General features: G+C 42.5%; 1 protein-coding gene across 5 annotated transcripts in view; it reads right to left on the reverse strand.

The window, feature by feature from the left end:
* The window catches only part of Pomt2 (protein O-mannosyltransferase 2), a 37,595-nt gene that overhangs the window by 2,119 nt on the left and 18,795 nt on the right, over window positions 1-16,681 (reverse strand). For 4 of the 5 annotated variants that reach the window (XM_090344585.1, XM_090344588.1, XM_090344587.1 and 1 more), the window contains exons 10-18: window positions 14,865-14,931; window positions 12,875-12,944; window positions 10,320-10,398; window positions 8,303-8,454; window positions 7,323-7,414; window positions 5,992-6,068; window positions 787-858; window positions 436-495; window positions 236-341 (exon numbers count right to left, since the gene is read on the reverse strand). In XM_090344585.1, coding sequence (XP_090200711.1) covers window positions 236-341; window positions 436-495; window positions 787-858; window positions 5,992-6,068; window positions 7,323-7,414; window positions 8,303-8,454; window positions 10,320-10,398; window positions 12,875-12,944; window positions 14,865-14,931 — 775 coding nt within the window. The remainder of the gene's footprint in view (window positions 1-235; window positions 342-435; window positions 496-786; window positions 859-5,991; window positions 6,069-7,322; window positions 7,415-8,302; window positions 8,455-10,319; window positions 10,399-12,874; window positions 12,945-14,864; window positions 14,932-16,681) is intronic. The other variant, XR_016537578.1, reaches the window with a different exon arrangement.

Below are 16,681 nucleotides of genomic sequence, written 5' to 3' on the forward strand. Positions count from 1 at the left end.
GGGATACCTCCTGACTCCCACTGTACCTGAGTAATACTAGCCTGGCAGGGATGCTGGGAGGGGAAATATATTGCACACATCACTGGGTACTGAGTGATTATGAGCTGGCCTTCAAACCAAGAAGGAATAAAGTGCAGTGGGTTAACATGGGGTCCTCGCACAGGAGGCAGACCCTCCCCTATCCATAAGCCCTTACCAACTGTAGGCAGGGCAGAGAAAACACAGGGGCCCTAACCTTCCAGCTCTGTGGGCAGCTGCACCCCTCTTTGCATGGCAATGGCAGCTGTGCTCCCCAAGACGAGGTAAAGGGCAATGCTCACCAGATTCAGCCACCAGACCACCTGTACGGGAAGGACAGCAGGGGATGAGAACATGGTAACAGCTCTCCACAGGCATGCACTGGGTCAGGCAGGAGGGGACCCATAAGACACTCACCGGGTTGCCAAGTAGATAGACTCGGAAGTCTGTGTCATTAGCCCCTGAGAAGCGCAGGCCCTGTGGAGCAGAGAATGCCCAGTTGATCCAGGGCTCAGCTCATTCCCACCAGCCTCACTCCACAGAGGGAAAGACCAGACACCTTCCTCAGTCAAGCAGTCTGGACAGGAGGTCCAGAACACAAATTCTACATGAGCTCTCTGGGAAAGTGGGGTGAGAATCAGGGCAGAAAACCCAACTCTATATCCAGCCACCTAGATAAGGCTTCCCCTTGGAACCCCAGAACAACCCAGGTTTAACAGTCCCTTACTTGGCTCCACTTTCTGGGAGAACTCTAGCCTCAGACACTACCTGATAGTTGATAGGCCAGTGCCAGGGTTTAGATGTGAACTCATTGTCCTTGGGTTTAAGGCCACTGTTCCCCTGTAGGAAGGTGACAAAGGAAAGGTAGTGAAATCAGAGACTGATAGCCAGCAAATTGTCAAGAGGATCCCCCCCCCCCACCAACCTGCATTCCCTCTTCCTTCTCCCCTGGCAGGAAAGAATCAGATGCTCACTTTCAGCCATTAGTCTACCCGCCTACGATAATTGTCCTAATTCTCCCAAATAAGCCCCACAGTTCTATCAGCGGCAGTCCATTGTCACCCCTCTATATGAGAAATGGAACTGAAAACAGAAGGGATCTCTTTCCATTGGGTGCAAAATACATGACATCTGTCAAGTCGAAGACAGAATGTCAAGGAAGGTAGGGTATAAATCAGAGCTTATTCATTCAACTAAGAGTTTAAACAGAAAAGCAGAGACTGACAAGGGCCTGAACTTGGAAACAGGTACTTTAGCCTAAAGTTTTCTCCGTGTTTTACATTACTGCTTGTTTTTTAGGCACTGCTTTCTAAACATCCTTCATTTTTTATATATTTAACATCATAGTCATATTTATATATTTGTCCATATAGTGTAAAGATGTCTATGCTTTTTTTTTTTTTTTTTGCGCCAGTCCTGGGCTTGAGCTCAGGGCCTGAGCACTGTCCTTGGACTTTCTCAAGGCTAGAGCTCTACCACTTGAGCCTCAGCACCACTTCCGGCTTTTTTCTATGTATGTGGTGCTGAGGAATTGAACCCGGGTCTTCATGCATGCTAGGCAAGCACTCTACCACTAGGCCAAACTCCCGGCCCACCTATGCTTTTTTTTTTTAAACAAATTTTCAAAGTAGTTTATTCTAACACACAGTGCTCCCTTCTTGAGAATACTAAAAGATGCAATTTAAACTTGGCAGCAAAATCAGTGAATGACCATAAAAGAAAGAAAAAATGAAAGGCAATTTTAAAATATCTTAAATGCCTATGCTTTTTATACCTCAAACAATATATTTCATCTATGGGAGAGAAAGCAGTACTACTGTACATGTTAGCCTGAAGGACCTGAACTCAGCTCCTCTAATCCAGCAGCCCAGGAAGCAGGGCAGTCATTTTTTTTACCATGGCAAAACCAAGTCTTTGCTAAACATGAAGGTGTAGAGTCTGGAGCCAGGGAAGAGGAGCAAGGTGCATAGTCAGGAAAGTTTCTCAACTGACATTTGGAACAGGTATGAATTTTTGATTAAGACTGCCCAGTGGATCACAGAATGTTTAGCATCCTGACATCTACTCTCTGGATGCTCTACCCCTCAATTACACCACACAAAATTTTCTTCAGACATTTCCAAATACCCACCTGGAAGACAAAACTGCCCTCAAGTAAGAATCACTGTCTTAACCAAGAAAGATACAAGATGTGGTTTAATGTGTCCTACTAGTTTAATTTGTTGAGGGGCTGGGAACAATTTGCAAGCCTCCATTTGGTGCCTGTTTCTCCCTCCAGGAGAAACTTCCTCCATGAGGGAATCTGAATCAAGGGATCAGCTGGATATCCAAGGGGCCTTGGAACAAGGAAGAAAGTTTTGTAGATTCCTAGAGCAAATGTTTAGGGAAATCCATGTCTTCAAAGCAGCCCAGTCCAGTCACAAACTGAGGGACTCCAACCCAAACTGTGACAAGTCAAGGTAATCCTCTTCACCACATCAAACTTGATAGCCTTCTCCACTCAGGTGTCAACTGGCCCTCATGTGTGGGCATGTTTGCATAAGTGTGCTTGCATGTGCACATATGTGTGCATACACACACAGATCATAGCAGTTCCAGACTCACTATTTTGATCTCGGTCTCCTTCCTGACTCTATATCCGCAGACACATAACATAGCTCCCACACATTCTTTTTCTTCTTCCCTGTAGATAATGATGCTTCAAGATAATGAAAGAACAACCAAAACTCTAAAGACTCACACAGTTTTAAAATTCTACTCAGACCCAGACTGATACTGTGACTGACAGGCTGATATTCAAAAGAGCTATGTCATCAAGCCACAGTGACAGCTACAAGCAGAGAGTCAGAGAGGAAGTGACCCAGAGATCACTTAATGTCAACTCATCACCTCCCAATGCACAAAACTGACAAAATCAGAATTTTAGAAGTTTAATCTAGTGCAGTATGTCAACTATATTTCTGAGTACCAGTTACATAATCACTTTCAGGTAAGTCCACTTGACAATGGCTCACAGGAAAAAAATAACAGCTCTACACCTCCCTACACCCGTATGAATAGTTGCCAGTCACCAATCTAGCCTGAGAAAAATCAGTGAAGATCATTCCTGCAGGACTCAAGTTTTCCATAGCCAGCACCAAGGGGCTTCTCAACAGATATCAGCAAATTCTCTCCCACTTACAGGGGCAATTTAAGCTGGTAGACATAATAACCTAGATTTAAAGATTCCTCTCACATTAAACCTATACTATGACTGCTATTGTTGCTAACAATAGGCAAAAACAATAGGCAATAGGTTTTGGAAAAGTTTAAATCTGAACCAGCTATCCCTCTGAGAAGTACCTATCCGTCCAGGCATGTGGTTGGGCTCATAGGAGGGCTTTTATCTTTGCTGTTTATAAATAAAAATCAAATTAGCTATATATCCTGGCTGATCGTACCTTCACAGGATGTAATAAATTATCACTGAAGATAATTACCATTATCTTCATGGGTTCTGCCACTTGAACAGACTGAAAATCACTTAGAGGCACAGGTGATCAAGGAAACTACACTGACTTTGGAAACCTGTTAGCCCAGCTTTGAAAGTTAGGTCCATCTCTTAAAAAAAAAAAAAAGGCAAGGGGGCAGGCAGGGTGGCTCACACCTGTAATCCTAGCTACTCAGGAGGCTGAGATCTGAGGATCAAGGTTCAAAGCCAGCCTGGGCACAAAAGGAACTGAGATTCTCCAATTAACCTCCAGAAAACAGGAAGTGGGGCGTGGCTCAAGGGTAGGATGGTAGCCTTGAGCTGAAGAGCTCAGGGACAGTTCAAGCCCTATGACCACCCCCCCCCAAAAAGTGTCATTATGACATCTTCACACACGTAGATAATGTACTTCAAGTATATTAATCCATGAACTCTCATCCTCTTCCTTTCTTCTGCTAGTCCCTGGCCCCTTGGATTCACCTTTTACAAAAAGGTGTGCAACCTTGACAGGTCCCCTATCTTCCTGTGTGCCTCAGTTCTCTCACCTATAACTGTAATAAATATTAAATCAGTTAATATGCACAGTGCTTAGTATAGTGCCTAGCACATAAAAGCCACAGAAGTATTCACTGGAATCATCATCATCAAGTCACCACCACACTCATACTGTGAAAAGAAAGAATGCCTAAGACAAACCAGGGTAGATAGAGTCTAAAGTCCTCCACAAGGTGGCAGCAGACCAACGCCATGCTATTGACTTAGGCTCCAAAGTGTGGCTGTTAGAGAAGCTAAGCAAGGGCTTATTGTGGGGTGGTTTCACTTTTTGAGCTCTAAGTACATATTAATATGAGGCCTTTGTCTGAAGTATAATATATAGGTAGTGAAGATTTTCTCCCATTCTGTGGACTTTATCTTGCTAGGTATGAAGCTCTTCAGTTTGATACAATCCCATTTTTCTAGTCTGTTGTGGATTTGTTGTGATTCTAGATCTTTGTTTCCCCTACCCTTTCCTATAATATTTTCACAGTATTTTTACATTGTGGTCTTTGATTCATTTAGTGTTGATTCTGGTACAGTGTGAATATCTAGCTTCAGTTTTCTGCATGTAGGTAGCCAGTTTTGCCAGCACCATTTGTTGAAGAGGCTGTCCTCCTTTTAACCTGTGTTTCTGGCTCCCTTATCAAATATTAGGCAGCTATATGTTTGTAAGCTTATTTCTGGGTCTTCTATTCTGTTTCATTGGTCTTCAGGCCTATTCTTGTACCAGTACCAATAGGTTTTTATTACTATGACTTTGTAATAAAGCTTGAAGTTTGGTATTGATATTCTTCTAGCACTGTTCTTCCTGCTATAGATTGTTTCTAGATATTATTCTTTATTTTTATTTTTATTATTCTATATTTTTAGATTTATTTCTTTGAGCCTCAGCACCACTTCCGGCTTTTTTTTCTATGTATGTGGTATCCAGGATTGAACCCGGGTCTTCATGCATGCTAGGCAAGCACTCTACCACTAGGCCAAACTCCCGGCCCCTTTTGGTTACTATTGCTTGTTTTTGTTTTCTTTTTTTGGTCAGTAGTGGGGCTAGAACTCCACCTGGGAGCTGTTCCTGAGCTCTATAACTCAAAACTACCACCCTACTTCTGGGCCTTAGCGTTGTCCCTGAGCTCTTTGGCCCAAGGCTACTGCCCTACCCCTGGAGCCACAGCGCCACTTCAGTTTTTCTGCTTAATTAGAGATAAGAGTCTCACAGACTTTAGTGCCTGGGCTGGCTTTGAACCTCAAACCTCATATCTCAGACTCCTGAGTAGCTAGGATTACAGGTGTGAGCCTGTATTTGAGAGATGATGGGAGGGCAAATAAAAGGTAGAACAAGGATACACAAATGCAGCAGTGGAGCTCACTGAAAACCAAGTAGAAAATGAATTGCTATGTTGTGGGTGAGGACAAGAAGAAAAATCTGGCAGAGAGTGACAGAAGGGGAGACATGATTTAGAAGGAATTGTACTTGCCAGGCACCAGTGGCTCACTCCTGGAATCCTAGCTACTCAGGAGGCTGAGATCTAAGGATCGAGGTTCAAAGCCAGCCCAGGCACAAAAAAATAAAAAGAAAAACTGCCGAGACTCTTATCTCTAATTAACTGCCAGAAAACCAGAAGTGGAACTGTGGCTCAAGTGGAAGACCACTAGCCTTGAGCTGAAGAGCTCAGGGACAACACCCAGTCTCAGAGTTCAAGCCCCACAACTGACCCCACCCCCCAAAAAAAGGAATTGTATTCATTACTCATTACCTAATTCATGTAACTGTTATCCCTGTGTGTATTAACTCTACAATAACAATTAAAAAATTAAGAAGTGTCATAGTTGCAGCTCAGAAAACAAAAATAGAAGGAAAAAATCTATTTTACTTGTTAAGGGCTTCTATAAGTAACTTTGACAGGAAAGGGGGGGGAGGGAGAGAGAGAGAGAGAGGGGTACTAAGCAAGGAGAAGGAGCTACAGTACCAGGATCATGATCATGTGTGACTCCAGCAAGATCTCAGGAAAACTGGGCTGCAACACATCGAGGCTGATGTTTGGTACTAAGGAAAACAAGACATATAAGAGAAGAGAGGCTTTGTTACACATTTTGTCCTCTGTCTGTCCATAGTATCTACACTCCCACCAGAGTCCAAGTGTAGCATTCCTGACAAGCTGCCAACAGCTTGTTTTTAAACTCAGACAATATTAAGCACTCAGTAAGTGCTCTGACAACTACTAGGAAACAGATGCTGAGACCTTCCCCTAATGCTCTCATGGCTTTCAATGCCATCAAACTTCACAGTGGCACTGGCTCAGAGGCTGCCTGCCTGTTAAGTATAAAATGTCTGAAGGCAGGTATTGAATCTGTCTCATTCATTCAACAACTTATCCACAGATGGATTCTTGTGTTTCCCAGCACACTGAATATGAAGTTGATCTGTTGGGTAATTTTGGCTAAATCAGGTGTTAAGAAGAATGAGGGCCGGGAGTTTGGCCTAGTGGTAGAGTGCTTGCCTAGCATGCACGAAGACCCAGGTTCGATTCCTCCGTACCACCTACATAGGGGAAAAAAAAGCCGGAAGTGGTGCTGAGGCTCAAGTGGTAGAACACTAGCCTTGAGAAAGTCCAAGGACAATGCTCAGGCCCTGAGCTCAAGTCCAAGACTGGCAAAAAAAAAAAAAAAGAAAAAAAAGAAAAAGAAAAAGCATAAAGGAAGAGAAATCAAGCATATGAGTAAAGGGGGTGTTAAGAAAAGACTGTGAAGAGGGATACGGGTACCAAGACATGTGAAAGGGTATCAATGTATGTGAATTAATGCACCTTCTATCTGGCAAATATCATGTAACCCTTTTACTAATTACAATAAAAAAATGTTAAATAAAAAAAAAAAAAAAGACTGTGAAGACAAAGACAGACTGAGCTGAAGTTGACAATGAAGAAGATCAGATGGGGCTGGAACCAGAGACGGGGATCTGATCAAGCTACAGCTGGGGTCTGCTGGGAATGGGCTGGCTAGACATGGGGAGAAAGATGTTCTGCACAGACCTAGAGGGCAAGGACGTCCTGTGCCAAGCCTGCAGGTGTGAAGTGCCCATGGACAGGGACAGGGACAGACGAGCAAGAGGAGGAGAGATAGATAGATGACCTGCAGGGGTCATTAATTACTCTAGGTGAGGAATTTCAGCAGGAAAGAGAGGTAAAGAAGAAGGAGCTAGCAGTGTAGGTACACATGACGCTCCCAAAGGCACTAAGATGCAGTGGCAACAGTCTATGAAGATTTGCTTTTCTATAGTAAGAGTTTCTAGCTCACTCACGTTTGGGATTGATATGATCCTCCACATTCCAGATGGAGCTGAGGGTTTCCTTAAGGTATGGAGTGCAAGTAACTTCCAACTGCTCCCAGCCCCTGTGAAAAGTAATCACAGATGTCTCTCAGGAGACCTGGAGCTCCTCTACGATTAGCACTGTCCCCCAATCTGTCCCCCTTCCCTCTGTTTTCAAGCCAGTGGCCACTTTTTTTTTTTTTTGTGGGTGTTGTCCCTGAGCTCTTCAGCTCAAGGATACAGCCCTACTTCTGGGCCTGGGCGGTGTCCCTGTGCTCTTCAGCTCAAGGCTACCATCCTACCTTTGACCTAAGCCCCACTTCCCGTTTTCTGGAGGTTAATTGGAGATGAGTCTCAGGTCCTTTTGTGCCCAGGCTGGCTCTGCACCTTGATCCTCAGAGCTCAGCCTCCTGAGTAGTTAGGCCACTATTTTTTTTTTTTTTTTTTTTGCCAGTCCTGGGCTTGAGCTCAGGGCCTGAGCACTGTCCTTGGACTTTCTCAAGGCTAGAGCTCTACAAGTTGAGCCGCAGCACCATTTCTGGCTTTTTTCTATGTATGTGGTACCGAGGAATCAAACCCGGGTCTTCATGCATGCTAGGCAAGCACTCTACCACTAGGCCAAACTCCCAGCCCGACTATTTTTTTTTTAACCTTATACTTTCATCTAGCATTGGTATCATAGGGGGAGCCTAGTTTATATTGTTTCTGTCTTATAGCTATTGACCCAGGGAGTTTTTTACCACAAGGAAGATGTACAAATATCAACTATCAAAACACATAAAATAATAAAGCTTCCCTGGGGATCTGTGCTGCATGATATATTTGATTCCTTTTCTCTTGCCATCTACCACTAAGAAAAAGCAAATATGGAGTGAACATTGATCACTGGGAAATGGAAAGTTCTAGTACACTCCTTGTAGCAAGGCAAGAAAAGCACAAGCTCAGTTGGGACATCAGAAGTCCAGACTTACCATTTGGGAAGAATTTTTCCTGAGGATCCCAGGACACAACCTGTGCCTAAGTGGATAAGGCGAATTCGACTTCTCAACACTTTGATCCGGTTCCCAAATTTTCTGTTTACGACCTCAATCCGCCAGAAATCATTTGAGTCTCCTGTGCCATTCTGCCATATAAATCAAGAAAAGGATACATGTCTTTAGGGAACAGTCACAACTGGAGATAGCTACCCTTTCAGACGCTACTATATCACAAAGGCCAGATTGATCTCCATGATTAATATGAGAGAGGAAATAAGAAGGCATAGAAATAATCCTAGTTTTTCAAGTGACTGACATTGCCCCAGCACTTCCTAACTCCCTAACTCTTAGAACCAGAAGTCCAGTTCTTCACTTCATAAGACTAGAGTTGAAGTTCTAGATTTTTTTTTTTACCCTGAGCCAACAGAACAGATCTGGGCATTTACATCCATTATCTTGGCCATCTGGACCCTCAAACTTAAGGCAGAAATAGTATAAATTAAGGCACTTGTGGTCTACAAGAAAATAATCTTCAGAGCTTTGTCTCTTGTGCAATGTAGAATAAGCAAGTAGAAAGAAGATGGCAGATTTCATTGAAGCAGCAAGGGAATTGAGCTGAGAGTCATATTGCCTTTAATTATTCCCACACCATAAGCCCTTACAGAACTGTACTCTATTAAGTACATTTCCCTGAAGTTGAAAAACAAAACTGATATTTATAATGCCCTTCTATTACAAGAAAGAGATCCTTAAAAATAAAGTCCATGGAGCTGGGCTCAACAGCTCACCCCTGTAATCCTAGCTACTCAGGAGGCTTAGATCTGAGGATCAAGGTTAAAAGCCAGACCAGGCACTAAAGACAGTGAGACTATTTTTTTTTTTTTTTTTTTGCCAGTCCTAGGCTTAAGCTCAGGGCCTGAGCACTGTCCTTGGGCTTTCTCAAGGCTAGAGCTCTACCACTTGAGCCTCAGTATCATTTCTGGCTTTTTTCTATGTATGTGGTCCCAATGAATTGAACCCGGGTCTTCGTGCATGCTAGTCAAGCACTCTACCACTAAGCCAAACTCCCACCCCAACAATGAGACTCCCGCCCCAACAATGAGACTCTTATCTCTGGTTAATCTCTAGAAAAGAAGAAGCAGGGCTATGGCTCAAGGGTAGGATGGTAGCCTTGAGCTAAAGGGCTCAGGGACAGCACCCAGTCCCAGAGTTCAAGTCCCATGACCCACAAAAAATTAATTTAATTAATTAATTAATTAAAGCCTTATGAGAGTTTGAAATCTAGAAAAAAATAAACTCATCCAGGGCCAAATTGTTGACCTTTGCCTTCTATGCCCAATGTGTTTTTTCGTTTCTTTCAGTGTGAGGGTTTGAATTCTGGGTATTAGTTTCTATGCTCTCAGTGACCTCCTTGTCCATTTTTTTATTTTTCATTAAAACATTGTCTTTTGAGATAGGGTCCAAGTTCTCAGGGCTGGCTTTGGAACTCATGATCCCCCTGCCTCCCCTTTCTAAGTAGCTGATATTACAGCAGGTCACCACTATGCTTGACTTATCTGATATGATTTTAAGAAATCTAAATAGTATTCATATTTAACTTTTTAGGTATTAGAATTTGTGAATTACATGGTTATGATTTGAGAAGGAAGATGGAGATAAGACTGCTTTTCTTACAGCAAACATAGCTTAAAAAGTTCCTAAATATTAAGAAAGTCCATGTATAGCCTCAATCCTTAGAAACATTCCTGTTTTGGCCAGGAGTCCGGCCTAGTGGTAGAGTGCTTGCCTACCACGAAGACCTGGGTTCAAGCCGGAAGTGGTACTATGGCTCAAGTGGTAGAGCTCTAGCCTTGAGAAAAAACCCAAGCACAGTGCTCAGGCCCTGAGTTCAAGCCCCAGGACTGGCAAAAAAAAAAATCCTGTTTTCTGGGGTGGATGTGTCCTACTATGTGGTCATGAGCCAAGCCCTATAACCTTATCACTATGCTCACATCCCAGCTGGCTCACTTACTATGCCATAGCCAGTGACCTGATAGTGCTTCCGGGTCAGGGGGGCCTCATGATGGTGACTGTGCAAGTTCCGAGAAGTCCTATAAGTTGGAAGAAAGAGAGTCATTATTTGAATGAGATGTGCATACTTGTATACCTCACAAAGTATTTACTTATATATTTATAAATGAATTTTCCACATATGAGAGAAAACATGTAACTTTTATCTCCCCGGGTTCTGACTTTACTTAACACTTTATTTGTGTGTTTGGTTTATTTATTTATTTTGCCTGGGCTTGGGCTCAGGGCCTGAGCACTGTCCTTGGGCTTTCTCAAGGCTAGTGTTCTACCACTTGAGCCACAGCACCACTTCTGGCTTTTTTTTTTTTCCTATGTATGTGGTACTGAGGAATTGAACCCGGGTCTTCATGCATGCTAGGCAAGCACTCTACCACTAGGCCAAACTCCCAGCCTCCTGTGTTGGTTTATTTTTTTTAAAGACTTTATTAACATTGATTTTTATATCATATTTCAAATGACGTGATTAACAAACAAGTATTCAAGAAGGCAATCTCTATATATAATCACTGGCACTTAGATTTTAGAACATAATTAAAATTAGGCTGAGGGTCTGTATGTCATAGATACATATTAATCTATGTAATAAAACATTATGTCTATAGAGTCATAAAATTTTATGTCTATGTAGTTGTGTTTATATTTCTAATAGCATGTCCATAGCATTGGGTCTGCAAATAATGAGTCATTGTAATGTTTGGATCTAATAGCCACATATTAAGGATACCTTTAGTCTTGACTTATCTCTTTCAACATGATTCGCTCTAGATTCATCCACTTCCTTGTGAATGCTATTATTTTATCTTGTCTGTTGGCTATGTAGAATTCCATTGTGTGTGTGTGTGTGTATGTATATATATATATATATATATATATACGCACCACATTTTTTGTATCCATTCATCTGCAGTAGGGTATCTGGGTTGTTTCCATCACTTGGCTATTGTGACTAGTGCAGAGATGAGCATAGCTGAGCAGGTGTCCTTATCATATCCTGGGTTATGATGTTCAGGATAGATGACCAAGAGTGGTATGGTGGGATCATAGGGAAGGTCTATTTTCAGTTCTTTAAGAAACCTCCACACTGCTTTCCAGAGTGGCTGAACTAGTTTACAATCCCACCAGCCGTTTGGTAGGGTTCCTTACTTAACACTTTTAATATATTTATGCCTAAGACAAGCAAGCCTACTCGTTCCTATTTATTCTTTCTATTCCCATTCCCATTTTTTTCTAAAAATGGGAAATTACAGATAAGAGTACAAGGTTATTTAGATTTGATTTATATAACTTTTTACAGTTCTTACTTAAATCAGAAGCATTTACTATTAAATTTTCAGAGATTTGCAATTTTTTTTTGGTGCCAGTCCTGGGGCTTGAACTCAAGACCTGGGGCACTGTCTCTGAGCTTCTTTGCTCAAGGATAGCACCTATTTATTTAGGTGGTTAATTGGAGATAAAAATCTCACAGTCTTTCCTGCCTAGGTTGGCTTCAAACTATAATACTCTTTTTTAGTGGGGGGAGGTAGAGGCAGGGTGGCGGGGAGGGTGGTAAGTCGTGGGGCTTGAACTCAGGGCCTGGCTGCTGTCCTTGAGCTCTTTTGCTCAAGGCTAGCACTCTACCACTTTGAGCCATAGCGCCACTTTCAGTTTTCTGCAGGTTAATTGGAGAAGAGAGTCTCACACTCTCCGTCTCAGGCTGGCTTTCAACCATGATCTTCAGAGCTCAGCCTCCTGAGTAGCTCGGATTACAGGTGTGAGCCACCGGCACCCAGCTCAATCCTCACATTCTGAGTAGCTAGGACTATAGGATTGAGCCATAGGCTCCTGGCTTTTTTCCCCCCTTAGCTTCTATCACAGCTGGTGCTCTACTGGACTCTAATCCTCCTCCTTATACTTTCTGCTGTAGCTGGGATGACACGTGTGCCCCACCATGCTCAGCTTTTTCTGTTGAGGTGGGATCTGAGAACTTTTTGCCTGGTCTAATCTTGAACTGCATCTACTTGATTTCAGTCTCCCATGTACCTACAATTACAGGTATGAGCCACTGTATCCAACTCTTAGTAACCCTTAAAATATCGTGTTAGCAGTTTTATACTTTTAAGAGGTTTTTATATCATCCAAGCATTTTCAGTAATTTTGGTGAGAATGCTGTTGAAATAAACTAGTATGACATACTCTCAAAAATAGTCACTTACATTTTCTAAAAGCAGGCACTTAACAAGCAAATTGAAGCAACTTAAATTTATCTTTTTCTTCTAGGAAGAGGGAAACTAAAAGGGTCCCTCAAAGCTCAAAGCTCCTCAAAGCACAAGTCAAGAGGCCAAGGTTTGCCTGTTACCTTATCACCTTTGAACCATGAAGCACTTATCTTACCACTGTCACCTTGCTCTACTACTGCAGCCTTAGCCACACCTGACTTCTGCAAATCTTACTTCTTAAAGGAACTCTCTGCCCTGGGGGTCCCATGCCACGTATTACCCAACCAGCAAGTTCACTTACTCTTTGTGTTCTAGTCGAATGATGTCTCCATGTCTCACAAACTCCACTGGGAGAGAAGGGTCTAGTGGATCTGTGGGTAAGAAAAATGCATGGGTTCCAAGCCATTCACTCTCCTGGCTGTACATCACAGGTCAACTCAAAGCCTACTATTTGGCATGTGCCGGGGGCACTAACAGAGGATTATGGATTGAAAAAGCAAAGACTCTCAGTTATCACAGAGGAGCACAGATTCTTGAAGGGAGAATTTTGTCAGGTGATCAAGGAATAAAGAGGTCTGAAGAACACAACTCACTTAGCAATGGCTGATGGTTTCATTCAGTTAGGGAACGGGAGGGACTAAGAACAGGAGATGAGGCTGAGCTACACTACACATACTGGCCTGGGCAATATGACTTGTATCTGAAGGCCCTGAGGCCCTCACTAGAACTTAGGCTGAGAAGCTAAATGATGATGAGATTCCCCTTTTTGTCATTATAATATAGTCTTCCAAAAATTAATTCTTTGAAAATCGCCATTTGCCCAACTTTCCTCAAAATGAAATATTTTCTCTGGCAATAGACTTGCTAAGTAAAGAGGGAAACGAAATGATGGAAGGCAAGGACTACTGTTCTGCCACTGAAGATCACAATGGTCAGAATCTATAAGGGATATGGAAAATGAGCTAAGCGAAGTGTACCTTTGCAAACTTCTGTCCCAAACAGTGAGACATCAACACTCTAGAAATAGATTAGGTCAGGAAAGCTCAATTTGCCAGTGCATATCACTGATTCAAGACAGTGAACTCAACTGCACAGAAGCCCATTGCTATGCTGCCTTGAAGGTCTTCAAAGATTAATTAGCAAGATAACAACTGAAATAAGTAAATAGAGAATGAAGGTTTGTTTCATGTGTGTGTGGGGGGGGTGAGAGTATTTATAGCCATGAAAAGCATAAATATTTTAAGATGTTCCTAGAAAATCCTCAGTTATTTATGTGAAATATGACCATCTTAACTTAGAAGACTGGGGATTTTCAAAGATTGGGTTCAAGTCCAGATGACTTAGAAGTAAAAGTGTCCTTTTTCTTAACTCCTCATTGTGATGGGCCACTTTCATATGTCTTGCTGGATCACAATATCAATGGCAATATTACAAGGGTATAAAAACAGACTCTGCCCAATGGCATCCTAAATTATATTACATTTTGTATAATTACATTATTGTATTGTTTATAGCCTAAAAATGACAAAGGGAGGCAGGGAAGGAAAAGGAATGTGGACTTAGGTGAGCAGCTGGCTGGAGCCAGGCAAAGCAGGTAGTACTTGCTGAGGAGTCACAGAGATGCTGTGGCTGAGGACATCAGCAGTGGTGATAGCTCAGAATGTGAGAGCAAGATGTCTTTGCTCTCAGCTACAACAGAAGGCACAGCCCTCAGGTAGCTAGCTGCCTGACCCAAAAAAAAAAAAAAAAAGATTCCTATATAGCTCTCACTCTAGTCCTACAGCCTAGAGGACCACACAGGTACATTTCAGAGCTACTTTACCCAGATCGTTTAAGGGGAAAGTTAGAAGGCTTTGAGTGATATCCCAAGCATCAGATAGGCCCAATTACAGGGCTGGAAGACCCTCAGATCCCAACTGACTGAGCTAGCCCAGGGATGTGCTATCATATCAAGACCATTGGCTTGGTTTCTCTTCTAGGGAACGGCCACAGTACCTCAGGGTTAGTACTATGTACCAGCCTGCATGGAATGCTCACTTCCTGTATGAAGCCTGTGCCAGGGCCCTGCTCTCTCACTTTAGTAACAATGCTAAACCTAAGAGCTTATGTGCTTTTTCCCCTGCTTATCCCCTGTACCCAAAACCATGCTTGGGACACTGGAAGATGAATAAAATGTCAAAGATGCTCAGAAAATCCACCTTAGCAGTATTCTTTGGGAAGCATGAAAAATACTAAGGAGAACTGAAAGTAAACAAGAAGGCAAGAAGCACCACTTTACCTGGTCTTATTACCTGAGTTTGTATTATGCTTCTTGATAATCCACATGTTATTGTAGTCCTTGTGCAAATAGGTGGTGACCTAGGGGGAGGCAGAGAGAAGAGGAGAATACCATGACTATCAGTACAGCTGGTCAACCATAACCATAATACAAGCCTCTTTTAGAATCTCTAGGCACCAGTCTAAGGGGCCACATTTATCAAAAACATTCAGAAGCAGCAGTACTGACAAAGATGTTTTCCTATCTTCTGGATTTAGAGGTTCTTTTTGATTTGTACCTTTCTGGAGTTTTTCATTAGTTTCCAGCCATCTAAAAGGAGGAACCATGATCTTTTATCTAAGTCTCCAGCACAGTAGATTTAATGCATTTTTAAAAGTAATTAAGGCCAGGCCTCAAACTTTCTAACTGAAAAATCCATGCTACTATATTTTCTATAATGTGGCTAAAATAAAACTAAAAGGCCTCAAGTATCACATACTTTTTTATTGTAATGTATAGAGAGGTTACAGTTATATTCGCCAGATAGTAGATACATTACTTCTCCCATACTGATACTCCTTCTCATGTTTTTGTCCCCCTTTCCCTCCCCTCACCCCCTCCCAATCATCTCGTTTTCCTCCCTTCCCTTTCCTATTTCAAATAAACAAATAAATGTATATACAATATGCCAGGTAACAAAGTCAGATACTGTAACAATATAAGATTAACCAAAGGGCAACAACAGAGAAGAGAAATAACATAGTACATTAAGAACAACAATCACACAAGATAAACCTCTTGTTTCCATATCCTAGAGATCCTTTCATTTAGCCTCTATATGGCCTTATGTATCTCCACATTACCACCACCACCATCAGCCTCACACCTGCACATGGGCTCCATGTGTATAACATCTGCTTAGCAGAGTCTTCAGAACTTGTTCTTCTCTGTTTGCACAGGGTAGATACTCTTGGCCACTGACTCTGTAACTTCATTACCTTCTACATCATACCTTCAGCAAGATTCACCACAGAATGACCACATGTGGTTTCTTCCCTGACTGTACATTAGATGAACTAGAGAGCTTAAAACAGAAATACACACTGCCTAGGCTCCACTCTATATCAATTAACCAGGATCTCTGCAGTGGAGCCCAAGTGTAAGAATTTTTTTTTTATTGCCAGTCTTGGGGCTTGAGCTCAGGGCCTTGGCACCATCCTTGGACTTTTTTTTTTTTTTTGGTCAGTCGTAGGACGAACTCTGGGTTTGGGCATGACCCTGATCTCTTCAGCTCAAGGCTACATGCACTCTTCCCCATGAGCCACAGCTCCACTTCCTCTTGGACACATTTTGCTCAAGGCTAGCACTCTGCCACTTGAGCCACAGTGCCACTTCTGGCTTTTTCTGTGTATGTGGTACCAAGGAACCCAGGGTTTAGTTCATGCTAGATGGGCACTCTACCACTAGGCCATGCTCTGGAACCTTAAGTTTGATTTTTTTGTTGTTTTTGCCAGTCCTGTAGCTTGAACGGGACCTGGGCACTGTCTTTGAGCTTTCGCAGGCTAGCACTCTGCCACATGAGCCATAGTGCCACTTCTGGCTTTTTCTGTGTATGTGGAACCGAAGGATCAAACCCAGGGCTTCGTGCATGCTAGGCGAGTACTCTACCACTAGGCTACACTCCTGACCCCAAGTTTAGAATTTTTGAAAAGTTCTCCAGTTGATTCTACAGTGTAGCCAAGACTAAGCTCCACTGGGCCAAAGATAAGTGGAAAATCAAGCTTGAGGAACTGATATTAAAACCTAATAACCTGGCTCACTTTTTAGTTCCTAAAAAATAAGAAAATCTTT

The sequence above is a fragment of the Megascapheus bottae genome, chromosome 14 (genome assembly GCF_031878675.1).
Source record: "Megascapheus bottae isolate mThoBot1 chromosome 14, mThoBot2.hap1, whole genome shotgun sequence".
Classification (NCBI taxonomy): domain Eukaryota; kingdom Metazoa; phylum Chordata; class Mammalia; order Rodentia; family Geomyidae; genus Megascapheus; species Megascapheus bottae.